Source organism: Thunnus albacares, chromosome 17 (assembly GCF_914725855.1).
Source record: "Thunnus albacares chromosome 17, fThuAlb1.1, whole genome shotgun sequence".
Classification (NCBI taxonomy): domain Eukaryota; kingdom Metazoa; phylum Chordata; class Actinopteri; order Scombriformes; family Scombridae; genus Thunnus; species Thunnus albacares.
Window position 1 is genome coordinate 5,552,549 of NC_058122.1, and position 18,953 is coordinate 5,571,501.

The window sequence follows — 18,953 nt, forward strand, 5'->3', positions numbered from 1 at the left end:
TAACACCTTTATTTCATCATTTTAAAGGGGCAGACCCAGCTGCTTTGGGCAGAAAAGGTAAGTAAGTGTGCAACCAAATTGTTTGACATGCCCAAATTTCACGTGATGATTTCTTCATCTTCTTCTGCATGCAAATGCCATCAATGAGCTCTCTTCACACCTTCAGCAGATTCATGCAGGGGAGTCCGCAAACGCTGTCCACAGCACATGTTTCCTTCAGTGTGTGAAGGAAACAAAGAAGTGAACACATTGAGGGGTACTATATTGTACGTATTGTACTAATTTACAATGTACTATGTGCTTGTGCCTCTTTCTTTCAGAATCTCACTCTGTGTGTCTTCAGACCAAGTTGTCATCCAGACAACCATCACTAATCCACTGAATCTTTTTTTTTTTTTTAATACACTATATTTTCTGCAGATGTATCATTTTCTGATCTGTACATTTCATGAAGGACTTCATTATCATAAACTCCATTAATTATGCAGTTGATGTTCAAGTTAAATGTGATTTCAAATTCTGAAAAACGTCTTCAACATCTTCATGGAAAACCCAAATAATATTTTCTCAAAATCAAATGACACTGTTAGTGAAGTTAACTGCAGTTAATGGTCATGGAAAGGCAAGTTTATTTGTATTGCACATTTTATACACAAATGTATTAAATATGGGTTGGGTTTTTTTTTTTTAAAGAAAAGCAATATAAAAATATTACATTAAATTCTTATTAAAAGCATTGAAACCTTTTAAAAGGAATTGGGATTTTTGTTTTCAAAGTTCAGACAAAATTATATCATATTAATTGATTCATTTCCAAGTTAAATCAAATGAATACTGAGCATGGAAGTTCATCACCTTGGAAACTGTAATTTGACCATATAAACAAAACAAAAACAAAACTTAACTCAATTTCCGTATGATGTGGTTGAAAGCTCGGGAAATAAGATAGTAGGATCCCTACCGTTTTTTGTTTTTCTTTTTCTTTTTCTTTTTCTTTTTTGACTGGCTTCAAAACTAGACTGTTTGAGAAATATAACGAATATTGACACCTCAGGTCGTGTGCTATTGCACTATAATGGGTGGAACCAGTGAGCTATAGTGTTAGTTTTTCGAGGGCAATGATAACTGAGTACACTCTTTAATCTCTAGTCCAAACTTCAGCCCAGTAGGTGGCGGTAAAACACTGACAAGTCTGATGCCAACCGACCAATCACAGGAAGAAAACGCTTTAACTGTGACGTCATTTACGTAGCGGCCACAAACAGGAAGAAAACATCCAGCTGTTATCAAAGCAGAGAGACCTCTGGCTAGCTTAGCTTAGCTCTGTGACACAGTAATGAAACGGCCTTGAGAGTCGGGAATAAATTTGTACTTTATCATGTTGTGTCCGGAGTAGTGATTGTAAGGATTCATACATAAGGAACATATTTCTCCTCGACTTTCCTCCGGTCCGAGTGTTGAAACAAGGTACGTTAGCTTAGCAACAGAGCGTTAGCCAGTGTTAGCATATGTGCTAATTAACTGTCAGCTGTAGTACTTGATTTATAACAACCTACCTTATTATTAATTGCGTTTTCTTCTGCTTTTTTGTGACCAGCCAGGTTGTAAGCTTAGGACTTTAATGGCAAGTGTAAAGATAGAAATGCTATGTTACATTTCTGTCAACGTCCACAATGGAATATGGACTAATTAATGATTCGTGTTGATTTTGTAAACATTATGTAGTTTTTTGAACAATAATTCGAGCTTGTGGATTGTGAATTCTGTAGCAGGACAAACATATTGAGATCAATTTAACTTGTCAAAATGGTGTAAGAAATAAAATGTAAACCTGGGTGAAAGTAGAAATCCCCCTTAGCAGAGAATGAGAAATGTATTTTAATACCCTAGTTCATGGAATTAAATGTGTGAACGCGCAGAATGGATAAATATATTATTTAAGAAGGTCATTCGGATAAGGATTTATGTTTATTAAGGATTATTACTTGTTTGTATGCTATGAATTGTTGAGGAATTGTGATTGATTTATATTTAGTGTTTGGCTTAATGTCTGAAAGGATGACAATATAATGGCTTTTCACACTGCACATTCTTAGCCCTCGGGTAAGAGTTGACGATGGCATAACGTAAGCCTTTTTCACATACACGGTTAATCCAGGGTTAACCTAAACTCAGGGCTATAGGATTCATGCTGCACTTCAACTAACCCTAGGTTAAGTGTCTGAATGATTTTAGCCCTGGGCTAAGTGCAGTGTGAAAAGCTCTTTAGTTTCTCTTCTGCGTGTACTCGATTGTTCATTTAATGAGATGAGCTTTTTTGTTTGCTGTGTTAAGTGACTACAGCGTGTGTGAGTGTGTATGATTGTATGGGTGGTGAACTCCAGGAAAAAAGCTAATGTTGATGCTGGTACTAATGGGGATCCTAATAAAGAAAGAAAGAAATGCAGACTTGTTATGTATGAGATAATCTCTGTGTTGGAGCCTGAATCCTGTCAAAGGTCAAGCCCAAAAGATGGACACTAAGCATTCTCTAGACTCGGTTTTCATTATACTTTCAGTGGATATTCATTTATTTTTCGTGCAACTGCAGAGCAAGCATTTGTCAGTAGTTATGACAAAAAGTAAAGAATATTATTTAGGGCCACTATGTTGAAAACTGCTTTTCCTTGTCATACCTGTTAGTACAGCAAATTATATATCTTTGTGTATTGTAGAGACATTTTTCAACAGTCTTCTGAAGTTTTATTAGTCAAATAATAAGTAGATTCATCACAAAAAAAAAGCTGACAATTAATTGATAATGTAAATAGTCCCAAACAGAGTTATCAGTAAAGCAAGGGCTGCAACTCACTTTCATTATTGATTAAGCTGCTAGTTGTTTTCTCAATTAATTGTTTGGTCTATAAAATGTCAAAAAATTGAAAAATGCCAATCATAATTTCCCAGAACCCATGGTGACATCTTGAAATTTGTTGTTCCGTCTGACCAGCAGTCTAAAAATATTCATAGAGAGCTTAGAAACAGTGAAACTTGTTGTTTTTTTTTAAAGTAATGACTGAAACAATTGATCTATTATAAAAATAGTTGCTGATTAATTTTCTATGGATCAACTAATAAATTTATCAAATATTAGGCAAGTTTTAGCTCTAGTGCAGATTACATCCTATCGACTTTCCAAACACATTTGTGTCCTCTTGCATTCAATTTCCTGGTGTCTTTTATTTATTATTCTATTTTATAATAATTTGCAACTTTTATGATAAACGTTCGGTCAGAAGAATTACTGGTTCTATTACTGGTCCTATTCCATGTTTGATCAGTAATTTTTCTTTTGAAATTGGGTTATTAAATTTCGTGTTCTAACACAAAGCTCTGAAATGTTTAAGCGTGTTTGGAAAGGATAGTCATATAAAGTAGGGATGCACAGTATTGGATTTTTTGCCGTTAGCCGATATGCAGATATTTCCAACTCATTGTGGTTGATAGCCTATGCAGATACCGATATATGCATATATGCATATTTTCCAGCTGGCTGAGGAGACTATTATGCATGCAAACATAGATTGTACTAAGTATGATCAAGAAAGACAATATATGAAGGAAGAACTCAGGACGACTGGAGTTCAGGAGCTCAGTATTAAAACTGTAATGAACCTGCCAAGTGGGTGGAGCAGTAGAGTTTTCATTGAGTTTATTAGACAGACAGGATTAATGTGTAGGATTTAATCTCTGGTCCACACTCCAGAGCAGAAGGTGGCTGCACCTAATACGCTGGTTGCCAACCGCTGTTATAAACCAAAAAGAAGAAGTTTTTTTTTCCAAACAGAGCAATACATCCTGTCAGCTGTGGTGTTTCGTATTTGTGCAGCTGAACTTAGCAGCTCCTCAATGGACATTCACCCTGATGGTCCTGGTGCTTCCTCCGCAGGCTCCCCTTCACTCAGCTGCCTGACAGACCCAGTGGAGGGAAGCACGGCGGAGGAGAAAGCAACAAATCGGCCTCTCATAATCAGCAGAAATGGCCGATGACAATATTTCATTTTAGAGCTTTTATCGGCCGATACCGATGGCGTGCAGATAATATCGTGCAATCCTCATATAAAGAGTCATACATGCCTGAATGTTAGGCAGTAAACTGGATACACACTCTTGCACAAACGCTTGACTTGTAGCCTTCTGCATCCTGTAATAAAGGATGCAAGAGGCTTTTTATTTCATATTAGATGTGAATGACAGAATGCCCTCCACAACAGTTAGGACTTCCTGTTGGTCTATCAGTGTTTTTAAAAATCAAAGTTTTGTTCAACAAGATCTCTCAATTGTTTGCTTTGGTTGGAGTGACTGACACTGTGACCTACCTAACCCTCCTGTGCTCTGTGTTGGTCGCTGCAGGTGTGAATGAGTGACGTGGTGCCTCCCACAGCTCTCAGTGAAGTCCAGCTCCGGTTCCTCTGCCACGATGACATAGAGAGTGTCAAGCTGCTCTGTGGTGATTGGTTCCCAATCGAGTAAGAATCAGTTTGAAAGCATTCTATGAAATCTAAATCCACACTTTTTGGGACATGAAAGCTAACCTGTCTCGACCTTTGACACCTTAGATACCCAGACTCATGGTATCAGGACATCACCTCCAACAAGAAGTTCTTCTCCCTCGCTGCCACCTTCAGAGGAGGCATCGTGGGAATGATTGTGGCCGAGATCAAAGGCCGGACCAAAGTACACAAAGAGGTATGATGTTCCACCCTGCTTATATGGACTGTATTCTGTATTCGTGTACTCTGTAGGGATGTCATGTCTCACAGGGGGAAGGTAAGGCCTATGAGATATGCTGGAATAAGAGAAAAGCAGAGTGTGTGTTGTGTACAGTGTAGGTGTGTAGCTGCATGAATTGACATTTTGGTGTCACCGAGTGTGTTGTTAGTGCAGTTCATCCACTCTCACTCAAAGTTCTTAAGTGGAACATTGACATTGTAGATTCTCTTTTTAGTCAGCTAATTAGACGAACCAGATGCCCTTGACTGAGTAAGGCTCGGTCATTAGACAGGAATAAGAAATGAGAGAGAAAATGTTGAAAGAAGGGCTGCAGCTAACTCATTTTTTTGTCGGTTTATGACAACAACAGGCTGTATGAGGAAGTGGTATAACTTAATTAGAAAAGGTCTAACTCATGTCACAGTAGGATACTTGACAGATGTACAGTTATTCCACTGGACTGGTATCAGAAATCCACTCACTTCAGGCTATAGTTTTTATAAGCTGTTCACTCAGTGGATAGAGTGCCTGTTGTCAAAATGTAATTTCCCTTTGGAACAGGATTTGCATTTCGGAAGCTACCTTCCTAGTAGGTAATTTGCCTAGGCATGATGAGGACTGTGTAACAGGCAGGTCGCAGAGGGAGCACGCAGGGCATGTTCAGAGTCGCTCCAAATTACAGAGCTGCAGATCCATTTAATTGATATTTTTCAATATAATACTGAGTCAAATGTAAGTTTTATTCCAAAATCCGTTGTGGATGGTAAAATAATCTGTTTTATATTTATGGAAAATGTTGGGCCTTAATCCTTAATTTTCTCTCCGTCTTTGTCTATGTGTGTATTAGGATGGAGACATCCTGGCCTCCAGTTTCCCTGTGGACACACAGGTAGCCTACATCCTCAGCCTGGGAGTGGTCAAAGAGTTTAGGAAACATGGCATAGGTAAGGTTCCCCTTTCTCAAGAGCTCTCACGCACATTACATTTACTTACATTCACTTGCTTGAGATTTACCCAAACCTTAACCATGACCACCACATGCTAAACTCCAATGTTTACATTTACCTTTTAACGTAACCCTTAACAAAAACCACATAAGTCCTCACCCTTAACACTCTTAATTGTTAACTTTGTGGGGGTTCAGTTTACATCCCCACAAGGTAACTCCCACACACAAACACACTAGTAGAGACCTATACTTACATTTTAATCGCATATACTATCTCACTAGATAAATAATAAAAGATGAGTTGATTCAAATCGACAAAGATTTTACAGTGAACTGGTCCAACTACAGCAAAGATTATCAGGTCTTCATCCACTCTTCAGTTGATGATGGACCTCTTGAATGAACATACAGCATTGTTCCAGAGTCCAGTGTAACAGAGAACATCACATTCAGTGACATTATTTATGACTTGTGGATGACTGGATAGTCAACTTATGTTTTAACAACTATTTATGGAGGAGGTGGGTGTTCATTCTTGTACACTGAATTGAAAAATTCATAAATATTGACAAATGCTATTCTGTTTAGAGCTGCAACAATTAGTCAATAATTTGTCCAATAAATTAACCACCAACTATTTTCATAATTGATAAATCATTTTGAGCCATTATTTAAGAAAAAAATGTCAAACTTTTTGATTCCAGCTTCTCAAATGTGAATATTTTCTGGTTTCTTTAGTCTTCTAAAACAGTCAACTGAATATTTTGGGGTTCTGGACAAAACATTTGAGGATGTCATTTATGGCTTTGGGAAACAGTGATCAACATTTTTCATTTTACACACCAAACAACTAATTGATTAATCGAGAAAATAATCAACAGATTAATCGATGATGAAAATAATCGTTAGTTGCAGCCCTACTTCTGTATGTAGTTTTGTCTTTTGGGAGAGCTGCCAGACTGTCATGAATAATTAATAACATAAAGGTTATGCGCAAATGTCTCCATAACCTTATACACACTTTGTTGCAACTTCTGGCACCAGAGACAAATGGAGAAAACTCATCCCTTCTTTCTTTGTGTAGCTCTTGTGTGTTCTCTCTATTGATGAACAGAGAGCAGGAGACATTTCAACCATGACTCAGAATACTGTAAGCTTTCCTCTCACTAACTGAGAATCTCTCTCCATCCGACCATTCAGGCTCCCTACTGCTGGACAGTCTGAAGGAGCATATATCAACGACAGCCCAGGACCACTGTAAGGCAATCTACCTGCACGTCCTCACCACTAACAACACTGCCATCCACTTCTATGAGAACAGGGACTTCAGGCAGCACCACTACCTGCCCTACTACTACTCCATACGAGGGGTCCTCAAAGACGGATTCACATATGTGCTCTACATCAACGGGGGTCATCCACCCTGGACAATATTATATCCTTTTGTTGAAGGAAGAACAGGAGACACTTACTCACAACTGTTTAGGGGACAGTTTGTATTTGTGTTTCACTCTTACATCAGAACTTTTTTTGCTCCAATGAGTACAATCTTTATCATCTTGATTAGAGGGGAAGAGATGCTCTTCTTTTTTGCAGATCCTTATATTTTCAGGCAATCAAACAGACAAATCAAGTAGATAAACCAAACATAAATGTGGTGTTTTCATGTTTCCTTAACGTGGTGTCCCACTGACTATATCCAGCACATCGGTTCAACCCTGGCCAGCCTGAGCCCCTGTTCCATCCCTCAGAGGCTGTACAGACAGGCCCAGTCCCTGCTGCGCTCTCTGCTGCCCTGGTCCAACATCGCCTCCAAGACTGGCATACAGTACAGCCGAACAATGTGACACAGCATGGTGGGTGGGATCACCTTTAAAGCTTGTACATGTGACCTTTTCTGTCTAGTTTTGTCTGTCAACAGATGTCAGATTTTCTCTCTTTCTTTGTCTTTTTCAGGAGCACAAGTGTTCCGTTTCTCATCAGTCTTCCCCTGTACACACAAAGATGTACACGCACACCCACATCCTGTACGGCTTTCTGCACCCTGTATTTGACACAGGACTCAGGTTCAACCTGCGTTTGACCGTTCAAGTATCCAAATATTATTCCCTGTAAGATACACGTTTGGCACTGTTCACACAAGATCTGGGTTTGCAGCTGTAGCTCTGTACCTGCTGCTAAACAGGGTTTTTGCATTGTAACGTCATCAGAAGTGCAATGTTGTGTTTACACTGAAGACTCAGCAAAACAAATGGCATGATTTGGTAAAACCATGGGATTTTTTTCTGGTTATTTAGTTATTATACTATCCCATATACACTATACTATCCCATAATTACTATAGTAACCTGTGTTTAACCAATCATACCAAAGCTGAGCAGTGTCAGACCCAGGCAGCAGAGCTGAGTGGAGGACCACGTTGACCCAGGCACACAAACGGCAAACACAGGTTGTAATAATGGTGTGAAAGGGGTGTAACACACACACACACACAAAAACACTCTCACACACACTGGGAACCCGATAGAGACTAAAGGTTCAAACTATGCCTATATTTCTCTTTTCAACCTGTCCACCACTGTCACAGAGACTATGTATACTGTTTGTATATTATATATACTAAACTAATATATAAATTTCTCTTAATATGTATGTTTATTCTATGCTGTTGATAGGCCTAGTTGGATGATAATCCATCCTTTTCCCTTTTTGTGTATCGACTGAATCCAGACTCCGAGTCAATTCCAGTTTGTAAAATAGACTCAAGAACAAGTTGCATTCAATTGCATGCAATTCAAATGTTGAAAGGCTAGTAGGTTAGACTAAAGCTTATTATACAAAGGAAACTCTGAGACACAATGTAGATGGGTGATATTTTCAGTAGTAACAATAATTTTCAAAAAAGAGAATTCTTCCCTTTTGAAAATTTATGAAATTGTCTGATTTGCTGTGTGCAATAAATAAAAGTAGTAGAAACTGTACTAGTGACATCAGCACAGAAACATATGGACATGTTATAGTTTAGTACTCCGTCAGTACTTACTACAGCAGCTTTACAGGCATTCCACATGTTATGCAGTACTGTTTATAGGTCTTAACTCTACACTAAATGGCCTTTCTACATTGTTTCAAAATGTTGCCCGTGTATAGTTCGTACAAGAGTAAGGGAGAGTTGCTGGGGTCCTTATTTTAGAGGTTTTAAATGGTAACTGGCTACAGCACTGTCTGTCTGCTCCATGGCTGTAAAATTGCTGCTAATGTAGAGAAATTTCCATTTATTTGTCCAGATTTTAAAATATGGCCCAGATTAGATTTTAATGTCTGCTTGTAGAAGAGATAAGAAACAGGAAGTAATGTTCACAAACAGAAACGCAACACACTTTGTGTGTCTGCTTGCATGCATGCAGGTGTGTATGCGTAAAAACATACAGGGTCCGAAATTAGCACCTGGCTAGTGCCAAATGTTGGTCAGATCTGTCTGCGGAAGACATGTTTGTCAGTGAGTAACACTGTAGTTCTTCAATTTTATTGCATTCTGTTGCACTTCACTGGCAAGGATGACTGTGTGAAAAATATGCGTTCATTGTTAAAAGGTGAAATTTTCTCCGTTTACCAGCCCTGGGCAGGTGACTCACAAGAAAGTTTCAGACATTGTGTTTGCAATAAACTTCATTTGACTGATTGTAAAGACTGAGTCAGTCTGGCAGCCCCTACTGTGTGTATTTTACACTGTTATAACATTTTCATTGTGATTGTCTTATTATATTGTCATAAACCTGAGCCTTGTTTTCATTCACAATATGCTATGGTATCAAGTATTTGTCTTCATTGCCTTTTAAAACGGCTTTCATTGATCCTTTTACCACTCAAATCCTCTGGTGCCACACTGGCACAATTGTAGCATGAGAATCCTGCCAAAACAATGCAAGAACTTCAGCACTTGTAGGAAATGGAAGAAATGTGTTGTCTCCATTCTGCTGCTGTCCAACAGTCATAGGCAAAATGTTCTTAATATACAGACAGAAGAACACAATGCTAGCCAGCATCTGGATGTATTGATATTGAGCCTCTGGGCTCAGCACAGGACACAGGAGTTAGGGGAAGAAGATTAGATAAACATTTCTCTACACAACACTACAGCTGTGTTAGAATCAAAGAATGATTCATATTTCTCAGACAATGAATTCCAGTGATTTTGGTGATTTCCTGACTTCCTCTAGCACCGTCTGCAGGTTAACATTTGTGTTTTTGGGTGAAATCTCTTGACAATTATTGGATGGAATGCCATGAAATTTGGTACAGACATTTATGTTCCCCTTAGGATGAACTGTTATAACTTCTAGCGATTCATTAACTTTTTGGTTTATGACTCTGGGCCAACAGCACAACACAGTTAAAAAATAGTTTTAATTTCATAGATGCATAATGATTTATATGAACTTGTATGGCTATTAAAGTAGTACGTGTGTACATTAATATTAGTTAACTAAACTAATAGTTTGCAGTTGGGCTAATTGCTTTTTCACAACTCTGATTTCAAAATGTCTGTTAAAGACATTTGTGAAATACACTCCAAGGTACCCCCAACTGTTTAAAGATGTGACAACCACAGAACTGGTTCCAGCATTACTCTCGCCATTGAGAGCCATTGTCAGAGATGTTGTCTAAGAGCCAGCATTTCAAAACTGGCCACTAGCAGCCACCACTAATTTTCTATTAATTATACCACACCAAAAACACTGAATTTTCACTTTAATTGAAAAATTAGGGCCTTTTACCATAAAAAAAATTTCACATTTCAGTCCATGAATTTATCTACTACTATTCCCTTAAAAGTCCATGAACACTACCTTATTCCGTCATTATTAATGGGTAAATTAATGTAATTTTAAGGTAAAAAAAAAAAACAACAAAAAACTAATGGACTCAGTTTCACAGGGATGCATCCTTTATGTCCAGATAAATAACTCAATATGCTATACTTTCTAAAATGGTCCAGCTGACATCTTGGTCTGATCTGGATGTCTGTTATACATTTCAAGGATGTGTCACTTTTAAGATAATCCTGATAATAAATATATACATATAACCAAACGCACAGTATCTTAGTTCATACAAGACATATGCAATCCTGTATACTGAGTCAATACTGACATGCAACTATATTTCATAATTATATTATTTATAGGATAAACAACACACAAAAAACTAATGCTAATGCTAAATCCAGGATTTCAAACAACCGCTGACAGTCCTTGTCTGAACTCTGTAAGGAAAACAAAGGTTCTAAATCACTGAACTTTTTCCGTCAATATGAGCATTATACTGTAGTACGGCATCATTTCTGCCACCATGAGAAAAAAGAAATTTGCTCATTTTTTTGTTTTTGTTGTAACGAGAAAGTTATCTTGTTTTAACAAGAGAACTCTCTCATTTTAACATTCTACAGTTTGTTTTGAGCCAGCTTAATTCACCACTTAATGTATCTTCAGTGAGCTGATTTCACTATTTCAGGCCCTCAGGCTTGTTACAGCTGTTAGGTGGGTTTTTTTTTTTTTTTTTTTTTGGCAGGGGTCATTTTGAGGTAGATGTCATCTTCCTGGCTGGCACATGATTATTTCCAGCTAGAAAAAGCACCACAGATAGATAAATAATTCATGATAAAAGATCATTGCAAATACTACCACAAAGGTCAGTCATGTTGGGGTGAATGTCAGTATAGCCCTTTCACAGAATAGATCACCTTTTGTCCTCCACATTGCAGGAAAAAACAATACTTGCTTGAAATAACAGTAATATGTTTTTTAAGGTTTCAGTTGTTTTATGGCTGCACAGGAAGTGCCCAGTCCATGGTTAGAGGCTGCCATGTTGAAGTAGAAAAACCAAGAAATCTTTTGATTAGTTTCCTCTTCGTAAGTGCAGTTTTCCTTTGTTTAACATTATTTTTTTTGTTTTTTTCTGACTCACATACAAGCAGTTTAGGCAAAGATTTGGTCTCTTATAGCTCTCTGAGTTTCCATGTGTTCCTTTAAAATGCCGATGCCAGGCCAGATTTCATAGCTAACAGATGCTGCTATCTAGAATTCAACTGTATATGATTCTCCCTTGTGGCAGTGTTGCTATGATTTTTTATGAGGTGTGTATTTTTGTCTAACATCTCAACATCTGAGACCATCATATCTCAGCCTCACCCCTTGTTAAATTTGAACCAACTGTACTCCTACTATCTCATTCCTAAAGCAATGCCAATATGCTCTGCTCCCACCTCTGCTCTTTATTTCCCCTGATGGGTCGTACAAAAAGGATCAGTGGTTTGTGTTGGTGATAGGAGCAACTGATTGAAATGAGATTAGTTTTTACTCATTATCCAGCTGTATTATTCTAGCTGCAATATTGCAGCTGGGCAATGTTTTTCATCAGCATCCCACTTCATAGAATTCAGAGTTCAAAATGTAACCTAGAACGCATTCAGCGTAAATCCAGCAAAAACTGCATTATAGTGAAATCAGTGAGCAGAAATCCAGTGCCCATGTCTTTCAGCTTAGATTAAAAAAATGCAGTGATGTCTCCCTCTGCTGAATGTGAGGAGGTGCTTCATGTGAACCATGTAATTTTCCAGTTGAACCAGTTTATTTCCCAAGTTGTATTTGATAGCCTGTTCACAGGCTTTATTCTTGTCAATTTTGTAAATGCATAACAGGGTTCAAGGATCATTTTCATCGTGTGCTAGATGACATGATCGTTTAATGTGTAGTTGCAGGTACCGCACATACAAACTGTCTAGGAGATAATAGGAAATAAAGACATTTTAAAGGAACTCCTGTGCATGTGTGTGTGTCTATTTATCTCATTTTGATTTAGCCCCAGTTTGTGCTTATCATGTATTGCCATTACAATCAGGTGACAGATCCAGGTGTCCAAAAACTAAATAACCAGCAATCTTCAAAAAACCTAGAGCCATCCTCAGCCTTTTTATAAATTGCATCTATATTGGAGCTTGAAATGACACATCTCCTTGCTCATTTTGTATGACTCGAGAATCATTTCGCATGAAAATATACAGCATAATTGTACAATGTAACATCAATAGACAAAAACAACTGATGATAAAACTTTTTGTCATCAAGCAGCAGACAGAGGAGTTTTAGAGTGATTTAGAGTAGTCTTCTTTTTGGAATACCTTCAGAACAGTAGCCAGTGTTGGTAAATGATCTTGAAATGTGGTACAGATGGCCATTATGCCCAGAGAGATGGAAAGATAAATCCTAATGACATCAGTTATCCCTTGATCTCTTCTCCAGCATTATCAGCAAGTCAAAGTTTTCACTTACCCAGACAAATATCTCAAAATCCACTGCTTGGATTGGCACAAAATTTCATACATTCACGGTACCCAGAGGATGAATCTGAATTACTTTGGTATCCCCAGACTCTTCCTAGGACATCGCCATTCAGTTGATATTTGTGGCTTTAAGTGAAATGTCTCAACAACTATCGGATGGCTTGCCACCGCTCAGGATAATTGTAACTATTCTAAGTTACTGTAATTGTAAGTTTATTTGTGTCTAATATTCATTTTCCACACAAAAAAGTTCAATTAATTGGTTAAAATGTTTAAAATTACATCTGCTGCTTCTCCCTCATTTAAAAAATCTATAATCTATGAGTATGCAAATATTTGTTTATTTTTGTTATATAAATATAACTGCTGGGAAAATATGTCTATTCTCAATGTATGTCCACTGGATTTTCAAGTTTGGGTTCATGGGTTTCAAGTTTCAACATCACACTTTTGTAAATGGCATACTGGACAATTGGCCAAAAATATTGTGATGTCACAAATCATGCCTGTACATAAGTAAGTAACTTTATTTATATAGCACCTTTCAAGAGCAGAGATATTACAAAATGCTTCACAGAGGAAATAAAGCAAATAAAGCACCAACATAAAGACATAAAACAATAAAAACAGAATAAACAGAAAATAGAAAAAATACACAAAGGCTGAACAAATGGCTCTTGAGCTGCTTTTTAAAGGTGTCTATAGTGTCCACAGATCTTAAATCCAATGAGATTTTTCATCTCCGCTTGAGACACAATGGGTTTGAGCTTTGCAGTGCTACTCAGCCGGAAGAAACAAGAGCGAATCAGACACTTGCCATGTTGGTCCAGAGTCAGAAACTGGTCCATAGTGACACCTAGATTTCTTATAGAGGATTTAACCAATGGCGTAAGAGACCCAAGACCATCCCTTATCTTAGGGAAAACACTAGGAGGGACAGAAATAGGGATTTCAGTTTTTTCTGCATTTAGCTGTAAGAAATTATCAGCCATCCAGTTTTTACAGTATTTGGGCAGTTATTTAAAACTGACAATTTGGCTATATTTTGAGGTTTAAATGAGACATATAATTGAATATCATCTGCGTAGCTGTGACAGGAGATACCTTTAAAGTGCCTTATTATTTGTCTAAGGGGAAGCATATACAAGGCAAACAGAATAGGACCAAAGACTGAACCTTGGGGCACACCACAATACAGAGTCTCAGATGAGGAGGCAAAGCTGCCAACAGAAACTGCAAACCTGTCAGAGAGGTAGGAGGAGAACCACTGCAGGGCTGACCCTGAGATTCCCACCCACTGTTCAAGTCTATCAACCAAGATACGGTGGTCCACAGTATTAAAAGCTGCACTGAGATCCAACAGCACCAACTGAACTTCTCCTGCATCACCATGCATCAAGATATCATTTGAGACATACACATATTTAACTGAGACTTAAAGGTGAAGACAAACCTTCTGCCTACAGTAGATGAATGCAAAAAATAGGCTTCACTCTGAATATCAGTCTGTACAATGAAGGTCAGACATCCAAGTGAAGTAACAATAAGCCAAATTTGAGTGGAGGGCATCTTTTTCTGGTCTAAATTTCAATTTGTCCAGTACTTTGGTTATGACCAAATACTTGTGTTTAGTACTAATGAGAATATTTCAGCATGCTAACACTATAAACAAAGATGGTGAACAATAGCATTGTCATGTGAGCATGTTAGCATGCTTACTAGTGTTTTTAGCCCTAAGCACGCTAGCCATGCTATATGACTTTTAGTCTTGAGTCTTGTTCATTTTTTTTTTATTTTTATTAATGACTTCCTTTTTTCTTTTCCTGGCAGAAATGTGCCATAAAATCAGTTCAACATCTAACTGTCAACATTTATAGTTGTAAGGGAATATTAGCAGTTTTGCGGGTTGCGGTTTTTATTTACGGTACACTGTGTGTTTTTGAGGGAGCACTGTAACGTCCATTACGGTAAAGAGCTAATGGAAGACGTCACTGAGGAAGCAGGCACGCCCATTCAGAAACAGAGAGAGAGAGGGGGGGGGAGAGAGAGAAAGAGAGAGAGAGAGAGTATTTACGCTGCTTTCACTCTTGGACACAGAACATTATACCTGTCACGTCCTGTACTGCGGAGGAACAAACAAAACGCAACAAGACTCCTCTAAAAGTTTTATTTTTGTCTAGTTGGACGCGTTTTCTTTGGCGCCAGAGCATCCTTCAGTCGTGAAGTTGACGGAAAGGTGAGTGCTGCAGCAGCTAAGTTCCTTTTTTTTACAAGCAGTCGTCAAGTTTTAAGAGAAGTCACATTAAGTCAAGAAATATAGGCTATTTTGTGGCAAAAGTAAGAGGTGAGATTGTCACTTGCTTTCTCTTTTTTTTTAACTTACTAGTGGTGTTCAAGTTGAGTGATTTCCATACTCTTTTCTTTCCATTGCGGATTGTGTTTTCCTGGCGTTCATTTCCTTGGGAGGAGGGGGCAAGCAAGGGGACACCAGCCAACAACACAGAGAGAGAATATATGTGTGTATACTCTGTGTCATCCAATTACCTCTTCACACAAGTCTGAGCTGATGCTGTGTGTGTGAAAGACAGAGGGAGGAGGAGAGAGAAGCGTTCATTCAGAGACTTGAAAAGGTTTTCTCTCAGCACAGACCTCTCATTCTGAGTTAATGAAGTGCTGGATGATGAGCTTCTGTGGGCGCTAAGAGCTGTAGGATATGTTGCCAGTATCCACCCGCAGCTCATTATAGGAGGACTGTGTGTGTGTGTGTTTGTCTGTCAGTCTGTCTGTCTGTCAGTCATAGGCTACTTTCAGGGACAAATTTTAGACTAGACCAGTTGATTGGAGACCGTTAGGGTTAGGCAAGCAGTGATTATGGTTAGGATAATACTCCAGGAAATTAATGTAAGTCTATGTGATGTCCCCAAAAGTGACCTAAGTAAACGTGTGTGTGTGTGTGTGTGTGTGTGTGTGTGTGTATGTGTATGTGTTTGTGCATTAACCACAAACGCTAGCAGAGGTGGAAGGGAAGCTCTTGTTTTTGAGCCCTGATTCAGGCCTGTTGTTAGCTGAAACAAAGAAACATCAGCTGATGTGGTGGGCAAAGGATGAGTGTCAGTGATGTTGTTTGTGTGTGTCTGGTAAAAAAAAAAACCTCACAGATTTCTAATCGAGGGTGGTGACACATATCATGACACAGTTAAACTCAGGATGTGGTTGGCTCCAACAGGTTGAGCTCACCACTGCCCTCCTCCCCATACCCCCCTCCTCAGATTTGCACACAGACTAACAAACTGACAGATTTACACCTGCATGTACGATATATCACTGCATGTTTTAGCTGGTTTGGGGGTATTTATGAGACTGAGAGTGAAGTGGCCTCTTATATATTATGACAGATTAAAGGCAACACTTATATTTCCATGTCAAGTGTTCAGTGGATGTTTTACTCTAGCAGACATGAGTGTGAGAACAGATGAATAGGCCTACATGGCCTTGGTCCATTTTACCATTTAGTGCTGTATTCTTCTTATTCCATGAAGAACTTCTCAAATGTAGACTATCATGACAGCTAATATCAAAATATTTTTGGAAGTGAACATTGAAAATTGCCAGAAGTGACTAATTACTTAATCATCACCTAAACTAAGAAGAACCAACACCTGCTCTGTACCATTCTGAGATATTTCTTTTCTGATCCCACATATCTACTGATGGTCAGTACCAGATGCTTCAGCTAAACGCACAGCCAGTTTAATAATCAGTTTCAGCATAGACAGAGAGGAAAAATCAGCTCACTAATTGATCTGCTGCTGTTTGTGTTTCTTTACAAGACATCAGTGCGATATCTGCAGACGGCTGCTAGCTAGCATATCCAGCAAGCACAGACAGACTAGGTAGAATCTGGAAACTGTTGATTCCCAGCACTTCAATTCTCATAACCAGAGATGATACCTCACCAATAAACACAGAGCGAGAGCACAGATTCGTGTGTGTCATTTTCAGTGTGTCCTTCTGAAAGATGTGACCATTAAATTCACTACATTAAATTGGTGCCACCTGAAGTCACCACAGTCCCGTAAACTGCAGCAGGTGTGCATGTAGTGCAAGCCCCAAGGAACAGTGTTGGGCTGTGGGACATAGTGGCCAAACTGTATAATTATAACTTTCGGGTCTGTCTCGTGATGCACACTGGCCCAAAAAGCCTTCCAATCATTGGAAAAGGAGCGGCTGTAAAACAATGAATAAATGTTTTTGAGTGTCACAACCCCCACGAAATGACTCGTTTTATTACCAGAATTTGAGCCATTCCGTCCGATAACATTTGGAAAGTCTAGAAGAGTCGCACAGTTAAATCAATTTATACGCATTCAAGTGAGCAGAAAGCCAAATGGAAGTCAGCCAGCTCGGCCAGCGAAGGTCTCTAGTGTGCGTGCTCTGTGGGCCCAAAGATGTGGAAGCGTGAGCAACATCTGGGTAATTTCTTTACAGCTGGAAGCCAATTTTTTGGCTTCATGTGCCACTGAGCAACTTTCATAGGAATAACCGTCTTTGAGTCTGGTATCTAGTTCTCCTGGATACCATTTAGGTTTAGGTTTTGATTGGTCACTTTCAGTTCTCCTTTATATATACATGATATCCTTTTGGGGTCCTCTACCCTTAGGTTGGGAACCACTGTTTCCAGCCATATAATGCACTGCAGTTTGTCTTCTTAATTTTGCTGGGTTTTCTGATCACCGATGGCATTTTTCTTCATGGCATTTTTTTCACATTTTGGCAACAAAATGAATACAGTAAGAAGTCAGTTCATTGCAGGCTGATTAATGATTGATCATGCAGCCTTACATGACACTGCAGAAAAGCAGGTGAGTAATCATTACTAGACCACAGGCACACAATCTGTAAACACGTCTTCGTATTTGTCTACTCCATCATAAATGCTTGTTTTCAGATCATCTATGATGCTGTTAACTGTGCTGTTACGCCACTGTAAAGGCTCACTATGGTGTTTATGGCCGTGCCTTTTACAGCTGTGCATTGAGGAGATGGAGCTTTTTTTGAAGGCCTTACATGTTTGTGTGCAATATGATCTTGCTGTAATAGTCCCCTGTGAGCTCTGGCTGTAGGCAATAAAGCAATGATCATGAGAGGGCCAGAGAGAGGGGGGTGGGAGGGTGAGAGATGGTTGACAGAGAGCTACTGAATTGGAGAAGTGTGAGCATAAATACGTGAACAGGTAGGCAATAGATTTAATAAATAAATGAGGAACAGCAAAGAAGAAAGAGGAAAAGGGAGAAGAGGAGATGGACACTACATGGCCAAAAGTATGTGGATACCCAAATATTTTATAATTAAACATGCAAAGCATGGACATAAATCAGCTGCTACAACAGCCTACACTCTTCTGGGAAGGCTTTTTCACAAGATTTCTAATAAAGCCTGGCACGCAGTCAATGTTTCAGTTCATCTCAAAGGTTTTGGATGGGGTTGAGGTAAGGGCTTTGTGCAGGCAAGTCAAAGTCATCCACTCCCAAATCATTTCTTTTTGGAACAGTTGCCTCAAAGGTAGAAGCACACTGTTGTCTAAAATATTATTGAATGCTGTTGTGAAGATTTCACTTCATTGGAGCTAAGAGTCCTAGCCCAGACCAAAATGATCTTTACTTCTTCTATTGTCTTGACTCTGTCTTTAGAGTCAATTAAGGCAGCTTAAAGTAAGATTTTCACAAAAGTATTAATAAAAGTCTTCAAAGTGTGTAACAAAGCATGGCTTTTACTATGGATCTATCTGCCACTTATTTTTCACGATTAACTGATGAATCATTTAATTTTCTCTGTTTTAAATTTACAATGTAAAACAGAGAAAAGCAGCAAATCCGCTCACTGGATAATGCGTAACAACATAATGTTAAA

At 38.6% G+C, this 18,953-nt stretch overlaps 2 protein-coding genes across 2 annotated transcripts in view; both read left to right on the forward strand.

Annotated features, from left to right (window-relative positions):
• Positions 1-979: 979 nt before the first annotated feature.
• nat15 (N-acetyltransferase 15 (GCN5-related, putative)) lies at positions 980-9,502 on the forward strand. The gene is made up of 7 exons (XM_044331928.1): positions 980-1,467; positions 4,393-4,508; positions 4,599-4,728; positions 5,600-5,696; positions 6,902-7,136; positions 7,392-7,557; positions 7,658-9,502. The coding sequence occupies exons 2-6, from the start codon at positions 4,399-4,401 to the stop codon at positions 7,546-7,548; spliced, it is 729 nt and encodes a 242-aa protein (XP_044187863.1). The 5' UTR covers positions 980-1,467; positions 4,393-4,398; the 3' UTR covers positions 7,549-7,557; positions 7,658-9,502.
• A 5,552-nt stretch (positions 9,503-15,054) lies between these two features.
• Positions 15,055-18,953, forward strand: part of carhsp1 (calcium regulated heat stable protein 1) — a 33,047-nt gene continuing 29,148 nt past the window's right edge. The window contains exon 1 of the mRNA XM_044331863.1: positions 15,055-15,279. The gene's annotated coding sequence lies outside the window, so the exon portion shown is untranslated. The remainder of the gene's footprint in view (positions 15,280-18,953) is intronic.